Source organism: Limanda limanda, chromosome 16, assembly GCF_963576545.1.
Source record: "Limanda limanda chromosome 16, fLimLim1.1, whole genome shotgun sequence".
NCBI classification, from domain to species: domain Eukaryota; kingdom Metazoa; phylum Chordata; class Actinopteri; order Pleuronectiformes; family Pleuronectidae; genus Limanda; species Limanda limanda.
Genome location: NC_083651.1, coordinates 4,688,270 through 4,705,313, shown reverse-complemented (window position 1 = coordinate 4,705,313; position 17,044 = coordinate 4,688,270). Strand labels below are relative to the sequence as shown.

At 41.0% G+C, this 17,044-nt stretch overlaps 1 protein-coding gene across 1 annotated transcript; it reads right to left on the bottom strand.

Annotated features, from left to right (window-relative positions):
- Positions 1-2,690: 2,690 nt before the first annotated feature.
- On the bottom strand, positions 2,691-14,428 carry wdr75 (WD repeat domain 75). The gene is made up of 21 exons (XM_061088234.1): positions 14,336-14,428; positions 13,929-14,058; positions 12,618-12,683; positions 12,260-12,356; positions 11,741-11,865; positions 10,985-11,055; positions 10,747-10,863; positions 10,431-10,519; positions 10,170-10,328; positions 10,008-10,067; positions 9,626-9,741; positions 9,355-9,530; positions 8,709-8,866; positions 7,802-7,988; positions 6,000-6,094; positions 5,786-5,881; positions 5,342-5,511; positions 4,571-4,630; positions 3,987-4,130; positions 3,632-3,723; positions 2,691-3,314 (listed from the first exon to the last, which is right to left on the bottom strand). The coding sequence occupies exons 1-21, from the start codon at positions 14,419-14,421 to the stop codon at positions 3,104-3,106; spliced, it is 2,505 nt and encodes an 834-aa protein (XP_060944217.1). The 5' UTR covers positions 14,422-14,428; the 3' UTR covers positions 2,691-3,103.
- Positions 14,429-17,044: the final 2,616 nt, after the last annotated feature.

Below are 17,044 nucleotides of genomic sequence, written 5' to 3'. Positions count from 1 at the left end.
CCTGTGTGTGTTTGTCAGTGTGTGTGTGTGTGTGTGTGTGTGTGAACAGTGGATTACGGCCTCGGTTTGGGGCTTGGCTTCTGATGTGAGCCCACATACCACAGACGAGTCAGCTGCTGATTTCCTCCACCTTCTCTCAGGCAGCCGGTGCTAAGGTGACCGGCTGTGAGCTGAGCTGGATGATCTGGACTTGTGTGCCTGCTCTCAACACAAAGAGTGACCTGGTTTTTTGTGCAACACAATCGACAGAGGTGCTTGGCCTCGCTGCATTTTGAGTTATTGTAACAATTTGTAGCATTTTAGTCAGTTGTATTCCATATTTTTACAACTGCTCATTAAAAGCATTGCCGTGTCATGAGGGTCATATCAGGAGCTTGCAGCATATTTAGAGGTTTGCATAACGCACAGTACCGATTGACTTCTCATCAGTAAAGCAGCTCGTAAATACAATCGAACCTTTTTTGAATCTGTAAGCATTTATAGAAACATATCACATTTATAACCTCTTTCTTCAATTATAGTCAAATGGGATTATTCTATTTTGATCAATAGATATAAATAAATGAAAAAAGGGCCCATAGCACATTTCAACAAGGCAATTTAAAGTTCTCAAATTGTTTGGTATGGTTACTAAGATACACAAACGGATTGTGCACGTTAGATTTTTTATTTTATGACTGGAAAGGTGCAAATGTATCATCATGAGAAGCTGTAAACCGTAAAACATTCATTCTTAGAACTGAGTACTCGAGAGGGACTACCTAGGTCCAATGTCTACACAGTACAGTGAACTGAGACTGAAGAGAAGTGCTTACAGTGGAGATATCTCTCCCTCGTCATGTGCAGATGAATTAATGAGCGCTTTTAAAAAAAAATGGAATCTTCACGTCCTGTCAGCATCTTCTGCTGAGGCCCCTGTGGTCATGTGCTTGTGGAAGCCAAAGTTTGCCTTTTCACTGTAAATTCAAAGTTGAGATTAGAGGATTGATGAGAGCGGCTGATAGGGACAGTTGGGTGTGAGAGGCTTAAACATTACTCCATTTCGGTTAGTCATTTGAGGCGTAGATATAGAATACAGCTCGACATTTTTATTACTGACACCTGTGTCCGTCTGGATCTCTTTCTTTAGAGGAACATCTTGGGAAGACGTGCAGATTGTTTCTGAGGAGTCATGTGACTGTTCTTTGGCTTAGCGCCTTCAATTCGTCCAGGAACTCAATAAACTGACCAAGAAATGACCAGATTCCAACGAGAAGGCTTTCTTCTATTCATACTGGATCTGCTTTACAGGCGCAGCTCATATCAAGTCAATAAAAGTGACTGATAAAGCGTTGGGGATTTGATAAGGGAACTTACGGTGACCCAGTTCACCGCCACAGCTCTCGTTCGGACTCGATATCAAACTAGATTCAGCAAAAGACTCCAGAAATCCTTCCCTGGTGGTGGGAAACCCAAGGTCATTCGGAGCAGCTGATTGAGAAAAGGAAGTGAAATCTGCTGAGATCCAATCGAACAGTCTTATGCAACAACACACGACCTTCTCCTTCTGACACAGCTTTGTCAGGACTTCAGGATTTGTTAGTGTCTCCAGTTTACAACCCCGATAACATCAAGGTCCTGGTTTACATAAGGACAATTAACTGTTCATGTTTCCTGTGACAGAAACCAATAACTGGATTATCCAACAGACGGGCACAATGTGAGGTACTGGGGGGGGGGGGGGGGCGGGGGGCTCGTTACTCCTGAAAGCCCCTAACTGGCTCTATAGATGTGTGTCACAGTTCATGAGCTTACACAACATGTGGAGCCGTCTGCGGTTTACATTACATCACACAGCACTGACCATGGAAAGGCAAAGTCTGGACTCTGGAAGGTGTACCTGAGGAACGAGTCAAACATCGGAACAGAAAGGGATACACCCCCTTTTTATTATATCTCAAAGCATAGAAAAATGTTACACAATTCTACACAGATGTGCATTCACACAGTGTCTATGTACAGTTGTCACCATGGTTGAAATCATTGATTTGAACGGTTTAATGGAGTTCTTCACCAAAATGGAAGTCATATGTTGATTGTGAAACCAAAGGTAGAGCAGTTGATTTAAGGTCAAATAAAACTTTATCTTGAAAATCCAGATGTGCTTCTATCACCTCAGCCAATGAGGTCAAGATTTCCCCCCCACGTCTTCTGAAAACAACTGGCTGAAAGGAAATAAACCAAGACAGAACCAACAACATGTTGGCATGGATCCAGACAAAGGTGCAGATCCGGGAAGTGTTTTTATCACGTTGTGAAACAAGGTGTTTCTACATTGATTTCTTAAGGAATAGTTTATGGACCTGGATGAAAGAAGAGAATTTAAAAGGTCTGCTGGGCCTTGGTGGAGGTGTGAGCTCTACTGAGGGTCATTCCAGGATAACACGTCAATAACTATATCACAAGGACAAGAGACTTTAAATCAGGGAGGGGTTCTTCAACGGCTGGAGGTGATTCTTTATTTTACTGTAACAATAACCTCCGCCTGACTCACCTGTAACAGCCTGAGAATGCATGGCGTGTTATGTAGAACTGATGGAGGTAAAATGAAAAGTTGAAAATAATCTATGAAACATTTTAAACATCCAACTTCTGAATCAGAAGCATGAATTCAAATGACCTGACCTACTGAATAAAAGGAGACAAAAAGATTTTCAATCAAATCTGTAACGTCTTTACTGAAATACAAGTCAGCAGAAGAAAAAAAGAAACCTTTACAAGACACTGACGTCTGGGAGTTCTCTCATGAAAATGATTATGGTCTGTAATTCTATATTTTAAAAACATGATGGTGATTATTGATCCTCGTATTAAACAGATTTATGTATTCTTTTTTTTTTTTTTTTAAATTGTAGGAATGTATAAAACTCACCCAAAGGTTCAAATAATTGCTCAAATATTTCTGTTTTGTTCTTTCTAGACCTTTTTCTTTCAAAAGGAAATTCAGTCTTATTTATTGAATAAAAACATAAACATGACATGGAAAACAATCTGTGTATGTGGTGAAAACTTTGTACAGACACTGCACGTGTTTGTGACTTCCTGTTCTTGTCCATGATCACGTTCACGTGTCCAGAATGTTTGACATCCAGCCTTGATCGAGCTTCTTCACTCGTCTTATTTCCCTAATCTGGGCTTTTGTCAGAGGGGGGTCTGCAGCCTGAGCGCTCTGGTCGCCCACTGAACCCTCAGGTCTCAAGGTTCCAGATTCCATTTCCTCATCGGAGTTCTCTTTATCGCTCTCCATTTCCTCTTCTACGTGTTTGTCCTCCTCCCTGAAGCCCGGGAACATAACATGACATGAGCTTATTTTCAGAGATAAACAATGAGTCAACATTTCCCATGTGCACTGGGGCCAGGATCTGAATATGCTGAGTCACGAGAATAGGGAGTTCCAGGAGTGCTTCGTCATGTCAGACAACATTATCAGACCAACAGTGTTTAAGTAAGATTAACATTCAACAACACATTTTTAAATTAGAACTAGAGCCAGAGGGAGTTTTGGGAGTCGATACAGATATCAATATTATAAAGAGTAAAAATAAAACACTGATACTTATTTTTGATGCAATTTCTGAGGCGTGAAACTGACCTTGGGTCTGTGACGGAGATGAGCAGAGACGATATAAACATGGAGCAGAGGAAAGAGGTGGAGGGCAGGACATGGGCTGGCGTCTGTAGAAGCTGTTGGAAAGACGAGGTTTAACCAACTGAATAAATCAGGAAGAACAGATCTGAAAAACCTTAAGAAGATGAGGATGCATAAACAGAAACTTCTCACTCACTCGAACCAACTTGCTGTGGACTGAAAGTGAATATGTGCGGGTCTAAAGACAGAGGGTTTTGTGTGCTGCACAGACTGTGAAGCCCCCTGAGGCAACTGTGTGGTATTGGACTATATAAATAAAACTGTCTCGGCTCAATTCATACAGGACTGAATTACTGACCTCCTTGATAGCAACAGAGCCGTGAGGCAGAGGGGTTCTCTCTGCAGACAGGAAGCTCAGAGGGTCTTGATTCTCCTGCTGCTGCCGGTGTTTCCCCAGCAACAGGGAGAAGGGTGTCATGGCGATACTGTCATCGATCACCAGCTAGAAGTGGTGGGGGGAGGGGAAAAAAGGCAAGGAAAGCAGGAAACGTTAATAACAATGAAAACAGGTCAGCAGTTTTAAGAGGTGAAAACCCGACAGGGATCCACAGCGTGTTCACTCATGGCTTCAGTAAACTCTCACTTTTAACCTGAGCTCACAACACAATGAGCTGGATGTTCACCACAAATTCCTCTGTATTCATTTCAGAAGAAAACACATGATGCAACAACTGAATACAGGCAAAAGTCCAGCTTGATTTATTCAACATGTTCCACTTGGTGTGATCACGAGGAACAGCTGGCTATCAGAGATCCACTTTGGTCCAGGCAGAGTTCAGAAAACTGCTGCAAACATCCTCCAAGTGACATGAAACCATGAGTGTTTAAAGAGGCCGGCCTGAAACTGATGCTGAGCTGTGATTGGTCCACATGTGACTGTACCTGTTTGCTGGAAGCCATCAGATTTTCCTCCTCGGCTTTGGTGCTGAACGTCATGAGGTCCTGCAAGAGAAGAGCCAAATAAGTCAACTGCATGGAAACAGTAGGATTCAGAATGTGCAAGGGGAGCTTCATTTTTTTAGTCAACATCATATTTATCTAGAATTTCATCACCAGGACATTCAGAAAGATCCTGGGAGCAGACCGGTAACAGATTGGAGATTTGGTTTGACCTAAATCATCCACTTCCTGCTCGCAATACATTGTGTTCCCGCCTTTCTTGTTATGAGGTTTTAGGGCGGGAGATGAGTTCACTTGGATACGAAAACATAACTTATCTTATCACCCTATAGATTATGAAGTAGGTCGCTCTCGGACAATAAATTATAAATATGCCACCAGAGTAAAAAAAACCTGTAAGTGGAGCGCCCCCTATGGATTGGTCACTGCATTGCTAAAAACTGCTGAAGCTCAGTGACTCAAAGGTAAGATCTAAAGAACCGAGTGGAGGTATAATACAATTTAATATAAGGCTAATGCTCTTGTAGCTGCTGCAACCAGGTTCTAAAATACAGTCAAAGCTTCTCTGATGAGTTGTAGCAGCAGATTAACACTCATGGGAATCACATGTTGGATGTTCACATGTCCACGTGACTTTATCCATGTGGTGACCAACAGAACAAACAACCTCCTACAAGTGGAACCCGTGTTAAACCTTCTCTAGTTTGAACAGAAGTCTTCCCTCCCGGGTGTTTTGGTGACCGTTGTGTTTACCATGTACGGAGTGAGGAAGTACAGCTGAGAGAGGTTGAGCCACTGGCTGCTCTCCTCACAGCTCTCCAGCATCTCCTCCCTGGGAGCGAAGACGGCCCGAGTCACCCTCCCTGAACACACGGCCTTCTGGGAAAACAGAGGCCGGGGCTCATTGGGCTTAAAGACAAACACTGAAACAGAGAAGGAGAAACAAATGCTGTGAATCAAATCATGAATGAGTCAAATGTTCTTAGATTCACCTCCTCATCATAATAACCCTTAATATGTTGCAAGGATTTAGTGACGTCTAACTTTAAGGGAGTGTAGATTGCATCATACTGGGACAATGCTTCTTGCTTATCAGGTCTGATTTGTGCTACAGGATCATTTGATTTATAAAAGCATGTTTCCTGTGTGGTTTGAGATATGAGTTCAGAAACACAGATTTGAGAATTTGAAGCTCACAGTCAGTGGATCCAGCCTGGTCGCAGAAGGCGGCGATATTCTCAGAGAGAGGGTCCGCCAGAAGAAAGCTGGTGTCCATGGCGGTGCTCCACTCCACTGTAAGAAGAGGACAGGAGGAAAACAGAGGGAGACAATGAGTTTTAAATCTAGCCGTGTGGATGGACAAATCAAATGATCTTAATGAATGTATTTATGATATGTAAACATGTCTCACAGGAGCAGGTGAGGAGGTTCCAGCAGCAGAGCAGGCTGTTGGCTGTGGCTCCCAGCAGATACTTGGAACAGCTTAGTCGCCCAAAACAAAGGTGCCTGAAGGAGAAACAAAATCTCTTAAGTTCCCCTGTGACTGAGAAGAATCCCAAGTACATCCCCCTACCACCAAGCTCCACACATATTTCACAGGATTAGCGTTTGAAGAGTTTTTCCGCTTTGAGGGCTTCAAATGGGAACTCGTAAGCAGGGTCTGAACACCCACCATGAATCAATGACACATGAATCAATGACGGCCGGCTTTTCAGCCTTCACATTCCTGCCCTCAACATTTTATTTAATGCAGACCTGTGACGTTCCCATGAAATGGATGCATTAATGAATACTTGTCAGGTCAATTGTGTGTGTTTAACCAGCCTTCGGACACTGAGCCATGGAACTGATTCCAGAGGTTAAGAGTGGAGTGGGTGAGGATGGAAGTGAAACAGTTGACCCAGCTCTACACATCCAGATGTGGTAGTTATGCAAGCTGCACTTGGCAGCTGTCACAACAGCTGACTATTAACATTTTACCCCAAACATTAAACTCACAAATTAAACACAAACTGCTGATGCATTAGAAGAGCTGGTCTGATTGACCTTTGCTAAGGCTGCAGACTGAGAAACCTTTATGAGAAGCTTTCCTTCTTCATGTCTACAGTGGGTTTTGGATCCCTTTCAGAAAAAATACCAAAAGATGAGCCAGCATTTGAAGCCTATTTCCCGAAAAAGAAGAAACTAGCAACAGCAGTTTTGTGTCCTTGATGACCTGGGAGGCCCCCCCCCCCAGCAGGAGGGGCAACCGCCAACATTTTTGGGAGTCAAGCAACGCATCAAAACTTGCATTCCGTCCCGTGGCCGACAAGCAGCACCTCCTCTGCTCAGGCGGGTACGTCTTCTGTCGGCTGTGAAAAACAACCCTCTGGAACTCTGCCAGGGGGTTGGAAAGGTCATATATCTTAAATATAACATGCTAGACTCTCTCTTGTCCTTTGTCAGCCACAATGTGCAGTAGTGACATCATTACTTGAATTAACCCTGAAAATAGCCCCTAATAAATGGTTTATTTTCTTATGTTTGAGTGAGATTTGGTGGAAACTCCTGCAGTGAGTTTTTTATATATATTTAGGAAATGTCCTTCATTCAAATTATGCACACCTTTCTAACACTGGGCAGGACTTCTTCTGCTCACCACAGCTACTATTACTGTTTAGTCTGCTCCTTCTGTGATGTTTCCATCCACAGAACTGCTGCTCACTGGGTTTTTTTGTTTCTCTAGGAACTGTTGTAGTGTGAAAATTTCAGGAGATCGGCTTTTTCAGAAATACTCAAACCAGCACTTACACTAGACTCAATAGAATGGTTCCTCTGTCTCTGATACCTGTGATAAGTGCCAGTCCAGTGACGGTACCCTGGCACATCTTTCTTTGGTTTCCACTTGTACAGCAACATTTACCGCTAATGCCCGATGGTTCCTCTGTGATTTTAGGCTGCTCCAATGCAATCTGCCTCTTCTGTCAGCTTTACAGCGAGACCTCATGTTCGCTATGTTCACCGATTAAAGGCTGATTCTAAAAGTAAATCTGTTTCTCCTCTGTACTTTAATAAATGGTGTAATGACATGGTTTCATGTAAAGTCAAATGTTGTAATAAAAGCCCATCTGGCCCGTCCTGCTGTACAGGAAGATCACAATATACAGTATTGACTTTCGATACCCAACCCTCCTGAGTGTGTGTGTGTATTAGTGTGCTTGTGTGTGCGCTGACCTAATAGCACCTGGCGGCTGGGACAGAGTGGTCAGGAGCTCCCAGGACGACGGGCTCCACACAGTCACCACCTCCTTAAAGCTGACGGCCAACAAGGAGCCATCGGCTGAGAAGCAGCAGGACTCGGGCACCAGCCCGTGATAGGAGCCGACAAAGTCACACGACCAGGAAGGAGAAGAACCTTCATCTGTAAAAAGACAGTGTTAGATTAGTGACAAATAAAAGGCTGATGTGGTGATGGATTAAATTGACTCGGTGTGATGAGAAAACAAAAGGGAGGAGCCTGGCACCAACAAAGTGATGCTTGATGCTTACAGATGCCTTCAAGAGGAAAAATGTGCTTAATCATGGTTCTTCAGAACATTTTGGATAAAATAATCCAGTGCATGGCTTGATTGGAAGGGGGGGTGAACTCAAAATGTCGGAAGAATCAGAGCCAACAACAGAGAAACTCCTATGGGGCTGTTATGGGAAGATATTCTAATATAATAACACTTTTAATTGGTTTGTTTGGCCTCATATTTTAATCTGATTTCAAGCAATATACAGATTACATCTACCCGACAGTGCTTTCTCCCAGTTTGTATATTGACAGACCAAGGAAATTATGATATAAGCAGAATGGGAGACTGGGATTGAACCGCCAAACTTCTGGTTAGTGGACGACCCATTCTACCGCCCAATATACAAAATATGGCTTGTATTTATTTCATTTAAAAAAATTGTGCATGCTTTTGCTATTACGATACTGGAAAAGTGCGTGGACTTTAAAACAGCACTGGCTTGCAGATCAGCACCAAAAACAGCAGAGAAACGCAGCAAGTGAAAAGAGGGAGGGTGGATATTACCACAGTTCAGTGAAACTTCTGGTAGAATAGACTTTCAGGAACAGAGCCCGAGTACTAACCCTGTGTGTGGGCTGGTTCAGCCAACTGCCAGGCTTTGAAGTGTCCGTCCTTGCTGGTGGAAACCAGCATGGTGGTCTGGCTGCCGGCGGCATGGCAGAAGCACATGGCTGTAATCCGTGCCTCGTGGGGAGCCGTGATGGTCGTGTTCAGCACAAAACTGCAAGAGAGTCGGTAAGCATCTTTCAGGGGGGTGGTTCGGGATCAAGAGGAAAAAGGTATACGACAAAGGCCTCTGCTATTATTACTAATAATTATTTTTATTATCACTAAGATAATTACAGCATTGCCGTTGTATTCCTCAGACAACCGGTTCAGTTTCTGTGTACATATTTCGACAATTTCCCAGATCCTTTTCAAGGTCACGGTGACCTTTGACAACTGAAAGCTACATCACTTTATCTTTAGTCTAAGTGACAAGCAGTCACTCAAGCAGTCTTGAAAGATCACATTCAAGAGGCCAAAAATATGTTTTTGAAGCCAAGGGAATTGTGTCAGATGTGTTGAATTCCCTCAATGCATTCTTGAGATATCACGTTCACAGGAATGGGACGTAAGTACAGACAACAGCCCGAGGCTAAAGTACAAACTCTCGTGAATTTTGTCTATATTACTGATACAGAAATATCCAATTGACTTCAGACGTACCTCTGTGTTTGTTCATCAAACGCCCACAGCTTCAGATTAATCTCCAGCTCGGCTCCTTTCTGTTGTCGTTCTTCCACGGTTGCCAGCCAGTCTCCAGAGGAGGTGAAGGCCGCCTTGACCACCTCAAACTGCTGCAGGCCCTCCTCGTGGATGTATTCCTGCTGCACGATGTCCAGCTGCACAAAACACACAAGATGGGAATCAAGGTGCTGCTGTTGTGTTGACTGAGCATGTGTGTCAGTGTGTGTCCTCCTAAACTCAAAGGGCTTACATTGTACAGCAGTTTGTCTCTTTGGAGGGAGTAGAACTGCAGGTGGCCTGGCTTGCCGTTCAAAACCATGGCTTTGCTGTGTGGGTCCACCATCAAGTCTGTCCTCACCCCATCTCCTGCACCAGAACAGAAAACAGTCAGTCACTTCCTTCCTTCTTAAATAGCAGCTAACAACTTCTCTGTTTGCTTCAGCAAGTCAAGAAACAAAAGTTTGGGGGTTTAAACATTGTTGGAAACATTTAGGAGAATCTAAGAACACAAGTCAGTGTATAACATAGTTCCAGTTGTTCTTAGACAACTTAATGAAGAATTGTTTACATCTTTAAAAGCTCCTTCTATATTAGAGGAATGTGTTTGTGTACGAGTCCAAACCTGTACTCACCTTTGACCAGGCCTTGAATGACAGCTGAGACTTTAACACAGCTCTGGATGAGTGTGATCTCTGGAATGACAAAGAGACAGAAGTCAGCTTTCCATTAAGACATTCCTCTCATGTCTAATTGCACTGTTACCACAGCTACTGATTATGGGTTAAGCTCCTTACTGTTGTCACTGTGTGAGGTACAGAACAGTGCTCCATCAGGTGAGACCACAATGTGTGTGATGGCAGCACCGAGGCGGGGCAGGAAGTCCTTCTCGCTCTCTTGGTTGTATCGCCATTGGACAAGCACTGATTCCACACCTCCACTCAGCAGGTTGGTACCTGGTCAAAGAAACCAGACAAACAAGCAAGTCAATATTTAGCAGATTGGATTTTACTTTATTGCATCATAGATTAGGAAAGAGACATGATGTGTGTGTTTACCTTCTGGAGTGAAGCGCAGTGAGCCGACAGCTCCGTGGTGCCAGTGCATCGTGGAATACGTGTACTCCTTCTTTTGGTTGAAGTTTCTCCTGAAAGGATGAAACACACAGTGAAGTTTCACCTTCCTCATCTATACTGTCTACACATACTGCATCATCCGAAGCACTCAAATGTTCCTATAAACGTTTAAAAGTGGAATTCACTGCAACTAATATGAAACTTAATATCAGCAAAATTCTCAAAACAAAGGGACAGCAGCTGATTGGTCTAAACACTGGGTGTGAGTGTTTATGCTTCAAGTTGTCACTCCACTTACCACAAGCGGATCTTTCCATCCTCGTGCCCGGTGGCAATGCAGTCGTCTTTGGGGTGACACACAACGCACGTGAATGTGTTCTTTCCTCCCTTCTTGTTGTCTTCTCTGAGGAAAAACCTAGTAACCCACACATTGTTGGTGTTAACAAACATCTTCATGAACAAGAAATGCGACTAAAACATTTGAAAGAGAAGATGTGGTGATCATCATTAAAATATTTTCTGATTCTCTGGCTTACCTGTATGATTTCTGCTTCTTGAAGAAGAAGACCTCCAGCTGCTGACCTTTAACTGAAGCAATATATTCCCCCTGTGAGAACAATAACATTTGATTACTACCACAAAACAAGCTGGATTATGATTTAAGAAGGTTAACACAGAATTTGCCTTGGAATCTTGTTGAATAACTGAGTCAACTTGAAGTGAGGTCTTGTCTTACATTATTTGACATTTTTATTTTTGGATGGAAAAAAGAGCCAAACATTTTCATCCATCTAGTTTTATTGAGGTTTTTGTGGACCATCTGAATTAAAGATGTAGATATCTCTCATGGCAAGAAATATATTTTCTTAAAAGGTTCACTGTATAGAATTTAGTGACACCTAGTGGTAATTCCAAACATGAACTTGTGGTAGCTTCAGTTTTTAAATATTTAAATATAAAGGCTAACTCTGGAATAAAAATAAAACAATTTGCACAATTTAGGTTAAACACACTAGTGAAAACATCACTAGGATAATTTTATATTAAATTTCTGCACATAGATCGCTTTCACCTGAATTTTACACACTGAACCTTTAAGGACTATTTTAATTTGGCAAAGCAGAGGAAAGGTTACTCAGCTAGCCTTAAATCCAAAGTCCTGCTGATATGTCAGAAAACCAACAAAGTGTGTGTGTGTGTGTGGGGGTGTCAGCCTTGTGAATGTAACAGTGCACGTGGTATGTTGGTGTCAGCAGTGGTGTGTGTGTGTGTGTGTGTGTGTGTGTGCGTACCCCTCGGCCGAAGTCAATGGATGCAGGCTTGGAGCTGACGTCTGGAAGCACAGCAGAAAACTCTCGGGCCTCCACCAACTGCTCTGTGCTCTGCGGCAGCTGAACCGCAACCAGCTGGAACAACTCTGTGCAAAAAGAAGACATGCACACACACACACAGAGTCAAACAATCTGTGCCTATGACACACTCTTACCCAGTGACCTCCTACCCAGTTTCTACTTTGCACATGCTAAAGCCCCCGTGAGAGAGAATGTTTCTAGAGACTCCTGCAGGTATAAAAAAGGAAAACCTTTTGATAAAACCACCAAAACTACTGTCCTTCATTTGAACAACAGGTTGTTGTAAATGTTAGCGTGAAGCTTTCTGAAAACAGCTTGTTCTGCAGTTCTGTGCATTATCAGTTATAGACACTTTTTGGGTCCAACAATAAAATGATCCACTCACATTTTCTTCAATCAAAGCCCAGACAGTGTCTAATAGATGCAGAGATAACAAAGAAATCATCCCATTCAACGTACCAGATCCTTGGTCACTTTTGGAGGTAACAATAAAGATGACTCCTTCATGGTTTGCAGACGTATAGATGGAGTAGATTGGGTATCCGATCACATAAGTCTGGAAGAGATAACACAGCTGTCACCCTGGTGTTCAGACATCAGAGAAAATGCATCTGGCCACGAGTCCTTCACTACTGTGTGGCTGCATGGACAGATGGCCTCCGTGTTGGGAAGGGCTCTCAAAACAAAATAAATAAAGGATACCCCCGTGATTAAGATTAAATCAAAGACAAAGTGGACCGGCTGTGCATGTGGGTGCTGGAATGGGACGAGCCACAGTGAATAAAATAGGCGAGAGAAGATATTACAAGAGCTGTACCTTAATAAGGATTCCATCTGTGAAGTCCCAGAGTCGGACAGTGCCATCTGTTGAGCAGGAGTAGACCTGCAACGAGACAAGTAAGCATCAGCACAGGAGAAGAAAGGGAATAGGTGAATGTTGGTGTATCACACATAAGTACAATGTCAGGAAGTACACTGCAACATCATTTTTAAATGTTGTGCAAGCTTTTTTTTAAATTAAATATTTGACTAAAGCAATCATATACCCCGAACCCCGATATTACTTACAGAAATAGCTCATAGTTCAATCTGTCCTACCCATGAACCCAACAAAACCTATAGTACATGAGTGGCCGAGTGCTTTTCATGTGATGGAGTATTAGGGCCACTTTGAGGAAGACATTTCAAGAATAATGTCGTAATAAATAACAAATAGTGGCAATTTCCTCAAAGTCTGTGTTCTTGTGTAGAAACAGTTTCTGCACCATCTCTTCAAAAGTCCTGATACTTATGATATGTGTGCCAATGACCCAAAAGATTAAAAGTATTTACTATTTGTGAAACCTATACTAAAGTATAATTTAACAAGATGCTCCATAATCCTCATTTGAATGCAGGCTACAGACGGATTTTCTGATATCCTCTTATAAAATGACAGAGAGCCTTAAATGACGACTTCATTCATTCAATATTATGAGCTTTTTCTAATAATATTCTGCTGCTATTCTGTACATTAAATATCTTTTAGTTTTGGGCTAAGGCTCAGACAAAGCAAACCTTTATCTTTAGTCCTCTTATGCTATTAGGAAATCAGGGCATTAAAAAAAACATAGCTTATTTGTAAATCAGTTCTCAGAGAAGAAAGATGAAAGTGTAATGAAAGATAAGAATAAAGAGGCCACAGTCAAATTGGAACAAGATCCAGTCTGTTTTTATCTTGTGTTCTTTAAAAAGTTCAGTGTGTGAGATATAGGTGAAATGGATCTATTTGCAGAAATTGAATATAAAATAATCCTAGTGATGTTTCCACTAGTGCGTTTCATCTAAAATTGTACAAATTGTTGTTTTCTTTGCCCTGGAATGGGATTATTTACATCGGACGCCATGTTTTTTTTACAGTAGCCCAAACTGGACATCTAAACCTTTTGAGTTTCTCTGAAGCTACCACAGGTTCATGTTTGGAAGTGGAGGGTGAGGTGAGGTGTGTTCAGATGCAATGTGTGACTCCACCACTAGATGTCACTACCTTCCACACCCTGAACCTTTAAGATGATTGTCTCAGAACATGTCAGAAGTTGTGTTGCTCCTCTGTGTGTGATGGAGCTGTTGTGTTACCACGAGTGTGTACCTGCAGGTGGTTGGAGGGTCGGAGCCGGACCCCCGTCACCAGGCCGGTGTGCCCCCGCAGGTCGTGGACACATTCCTCGGTGTTGGTGCTGAAAACCTTCACGTTCTCCCCCGAGGCGCAAAGCAGGAAGCTGCAGCGACGGCAACACAAAGTTAACACAAAGTTAACACAAGAGGAACTTTCACTTCATCATATTCATATTTAATATCTTTAATATCCAGCTTTAACGTGCACGAACGAGCTGGGACAGTTCGTGTAAACAGCAGCGGAAACATGGGCAGCTCGTGTTGCTAACAGCTAGCAGCTAGCAGCTAGCACCGGCTTTTCACCGTAGACAACCGGAAACACAACGAGGATAACGTTCACCGGAAACAACACACTATGGGATGGAACACACACACACTGACCTGGAGTCGTTGCTGATGACAGGCTCTCTGAAGTTTATCTTACTGCCTCCTCGGTGAACCACGCGGACGTCCCCGTGTTCAACCATGTTTTCACCCGAGTGACCTCTGACCTCTGACCCCGCCTCGTTGTGTTTATGCGCCGCTCAGGGAGCACGTGTTAGTGGCGCGGTTACTGCCCCCTGCTGGACTGGAGGGGAGTGGCAGATAGATAGATAGATAGATAGATAGATAGATAGATAGATAGATAGATAGATAGATAGATAGATAGATAGATAGATAGATAGATAGATAGATAGATAGATAGATAGATAGATAGATAGATAGATAGATAGATAGATAGATAGATAGATAGATAGATAGATAGATAGATAGATAGATAGATAGATAGATAGATAGATAGATAGATAGATAGATAGATAGATAGATAGATAGATAGATAGATTACTTTATTCATCCCCGAAGGGAAATTAAGTTGTCATAGCAGCCGGTATATTTGAATACAATAAAATACAATACAATAGAATAAAATAAAAAGATTGAGGTAGAAAGAATAAAAAACAGAAGCACAAGATAAAATAAAATAAAATAGGTAGATAAGGTGCAGTGCGGGATGATGTTAATAGTACTGATGATATGATGGTAATGTTATTGTTAGACAGTATATAAAAATAGTACAGTATATATAGTATAGTAATTATACCAATATAATAGCAGTATATAGTAATAATGGCAGCAACAGTATATATAATAGTAATAGTAATATAATAATAATAATTATAACATGTAAACATGTATAAATATGTGTATATAGACTTATGTATACAAATAATATACAGAGAGTATGATATAATATATGATATATAGTAGAGGTATGAATTGAGATAAAGTATTTGACTATACAATAGGTAATATAATATACTATGAGTGTAAGAATATGTAGACAGAGTGTGCAAAAGACAATATTATTGTATAAAATGATATATAATATCAATATGGTTTATATGAACACATATCATATACATATCATATAAGTTAGTTTCCAGTTTCAAGTTTCAAGAGTTTATTGTCAAACGCACAACAATAATATTAAGCAGTCGCTGGCAATGAAACAGTTGGGTCACAGGCTTTCTAATAGCAATGCTCAGAATATTACAAGCAAAATATATATATAGATAAATATAGCTAAATATAATATATATATACACCTGAAGAAAAAAACTATAGTGCAATTTTGTTAATGCAAGGATGATAGATGAGTGGATGGACCAGTTTCAATACAGACATTTAAGCAAGTTCTGACATGGAGATGATCAGATGTTCTGGATTAATATTTAAACATGTAATATAACATATCATATTTAACAAAAATGTAAATCTCCCTAGAAACATCTGTCACTGTATGACTTTGGTCTATTTGGACAAAACTTTGTATTTAAACACAAACAAGACCATTTGTGTTCAGGTTAATCTGCTGAATTTCAACTAGATAAACCAAACTTAATGTTTTATAAATATAAAATTAATTAACATGATTTTGATAGAGGTCAGACATCCACAGACGTTCTCCATAAAAGCTTCCAATCAACCAAATCATATCCCAGGTTTGTGTTGCCATTCCTGTCAAACTCTATCACTAAGAAGATCTTAGTCGTTATTAGATTTCAGTTTTGTTGAAAAAAAATGTTTTCATCCCAAACATTATCATCCATGCAGTAGAATTACACTCCAGCAGTTCAAGCAGTACCCCTGACCTCCTGTAGATGGCAGCACACACTGTGAAATGTGTTAATGTGATAAATCCCAACACACATACTGTGCTGTGCAGTGAAAGGATCATCTGATTCAGAACCTCTGTTTTTCATCAATTCACTTTATAGTTATGGATCAGTCAGTGAACTGAAATCAGTCACAATTCTGAAATCAACATCATTTAGTCATATCTCTTCAACCCGTTAAACACATATTGAAGACACCAATTATGAGAAAACATCTTTATTTTATATCTTTGCCTCCACAGACATTTATCTCACCTTTTCTAGTTTGTATTAGTTCTTGTCGACCTGTGGAGCTCCTGCAGGATACGTTAGGTGGATCAGAGCAGCTTTTGAATAACTTAAAACCCTTATTCATTTGAGGTGCATTAGTTTAAATCATTATTTAAATCATATTAAATAATAATGATATAATAAAGTCACACATAAGGTACATTTGTTTGAACAATGTTTTCTTGTTATACACACATGCCTACCTGATGGATGTGACCCACACCTGATACTGTCTAAAAGTACCATATTAAAATACAAATAGTTTGTTGCTAGATGTTCATCTGGTAAATATTACATTGTTTAACATTTTTATAATTTTTACTGTCCTAATTGGCCTGTGTCTGAATGTCCAGGATATGGTGTATGTATACTCTGCTGTTTAATAATATGCATGTATAGTTCAACCACACTTTGTCCCTTAAACCGTGTTAATGTTCACATTGCGCATTTAAATAAATCTATTTTTTTTAAACATATAAAATAATAAATGCAGGATAGATTCCATTAGGATTTTATATCCCAACTGAAACAGGGACAAATTAAGTCAGATACCACATAGTCATTAAATATCATTATCACATCCCCACATTGTATCATTCAATCAATCATTAGAACATTGTGTTGAGACTTGCTTTAAGGGTGTGTGTGTGTTAGTGTGTGTGTT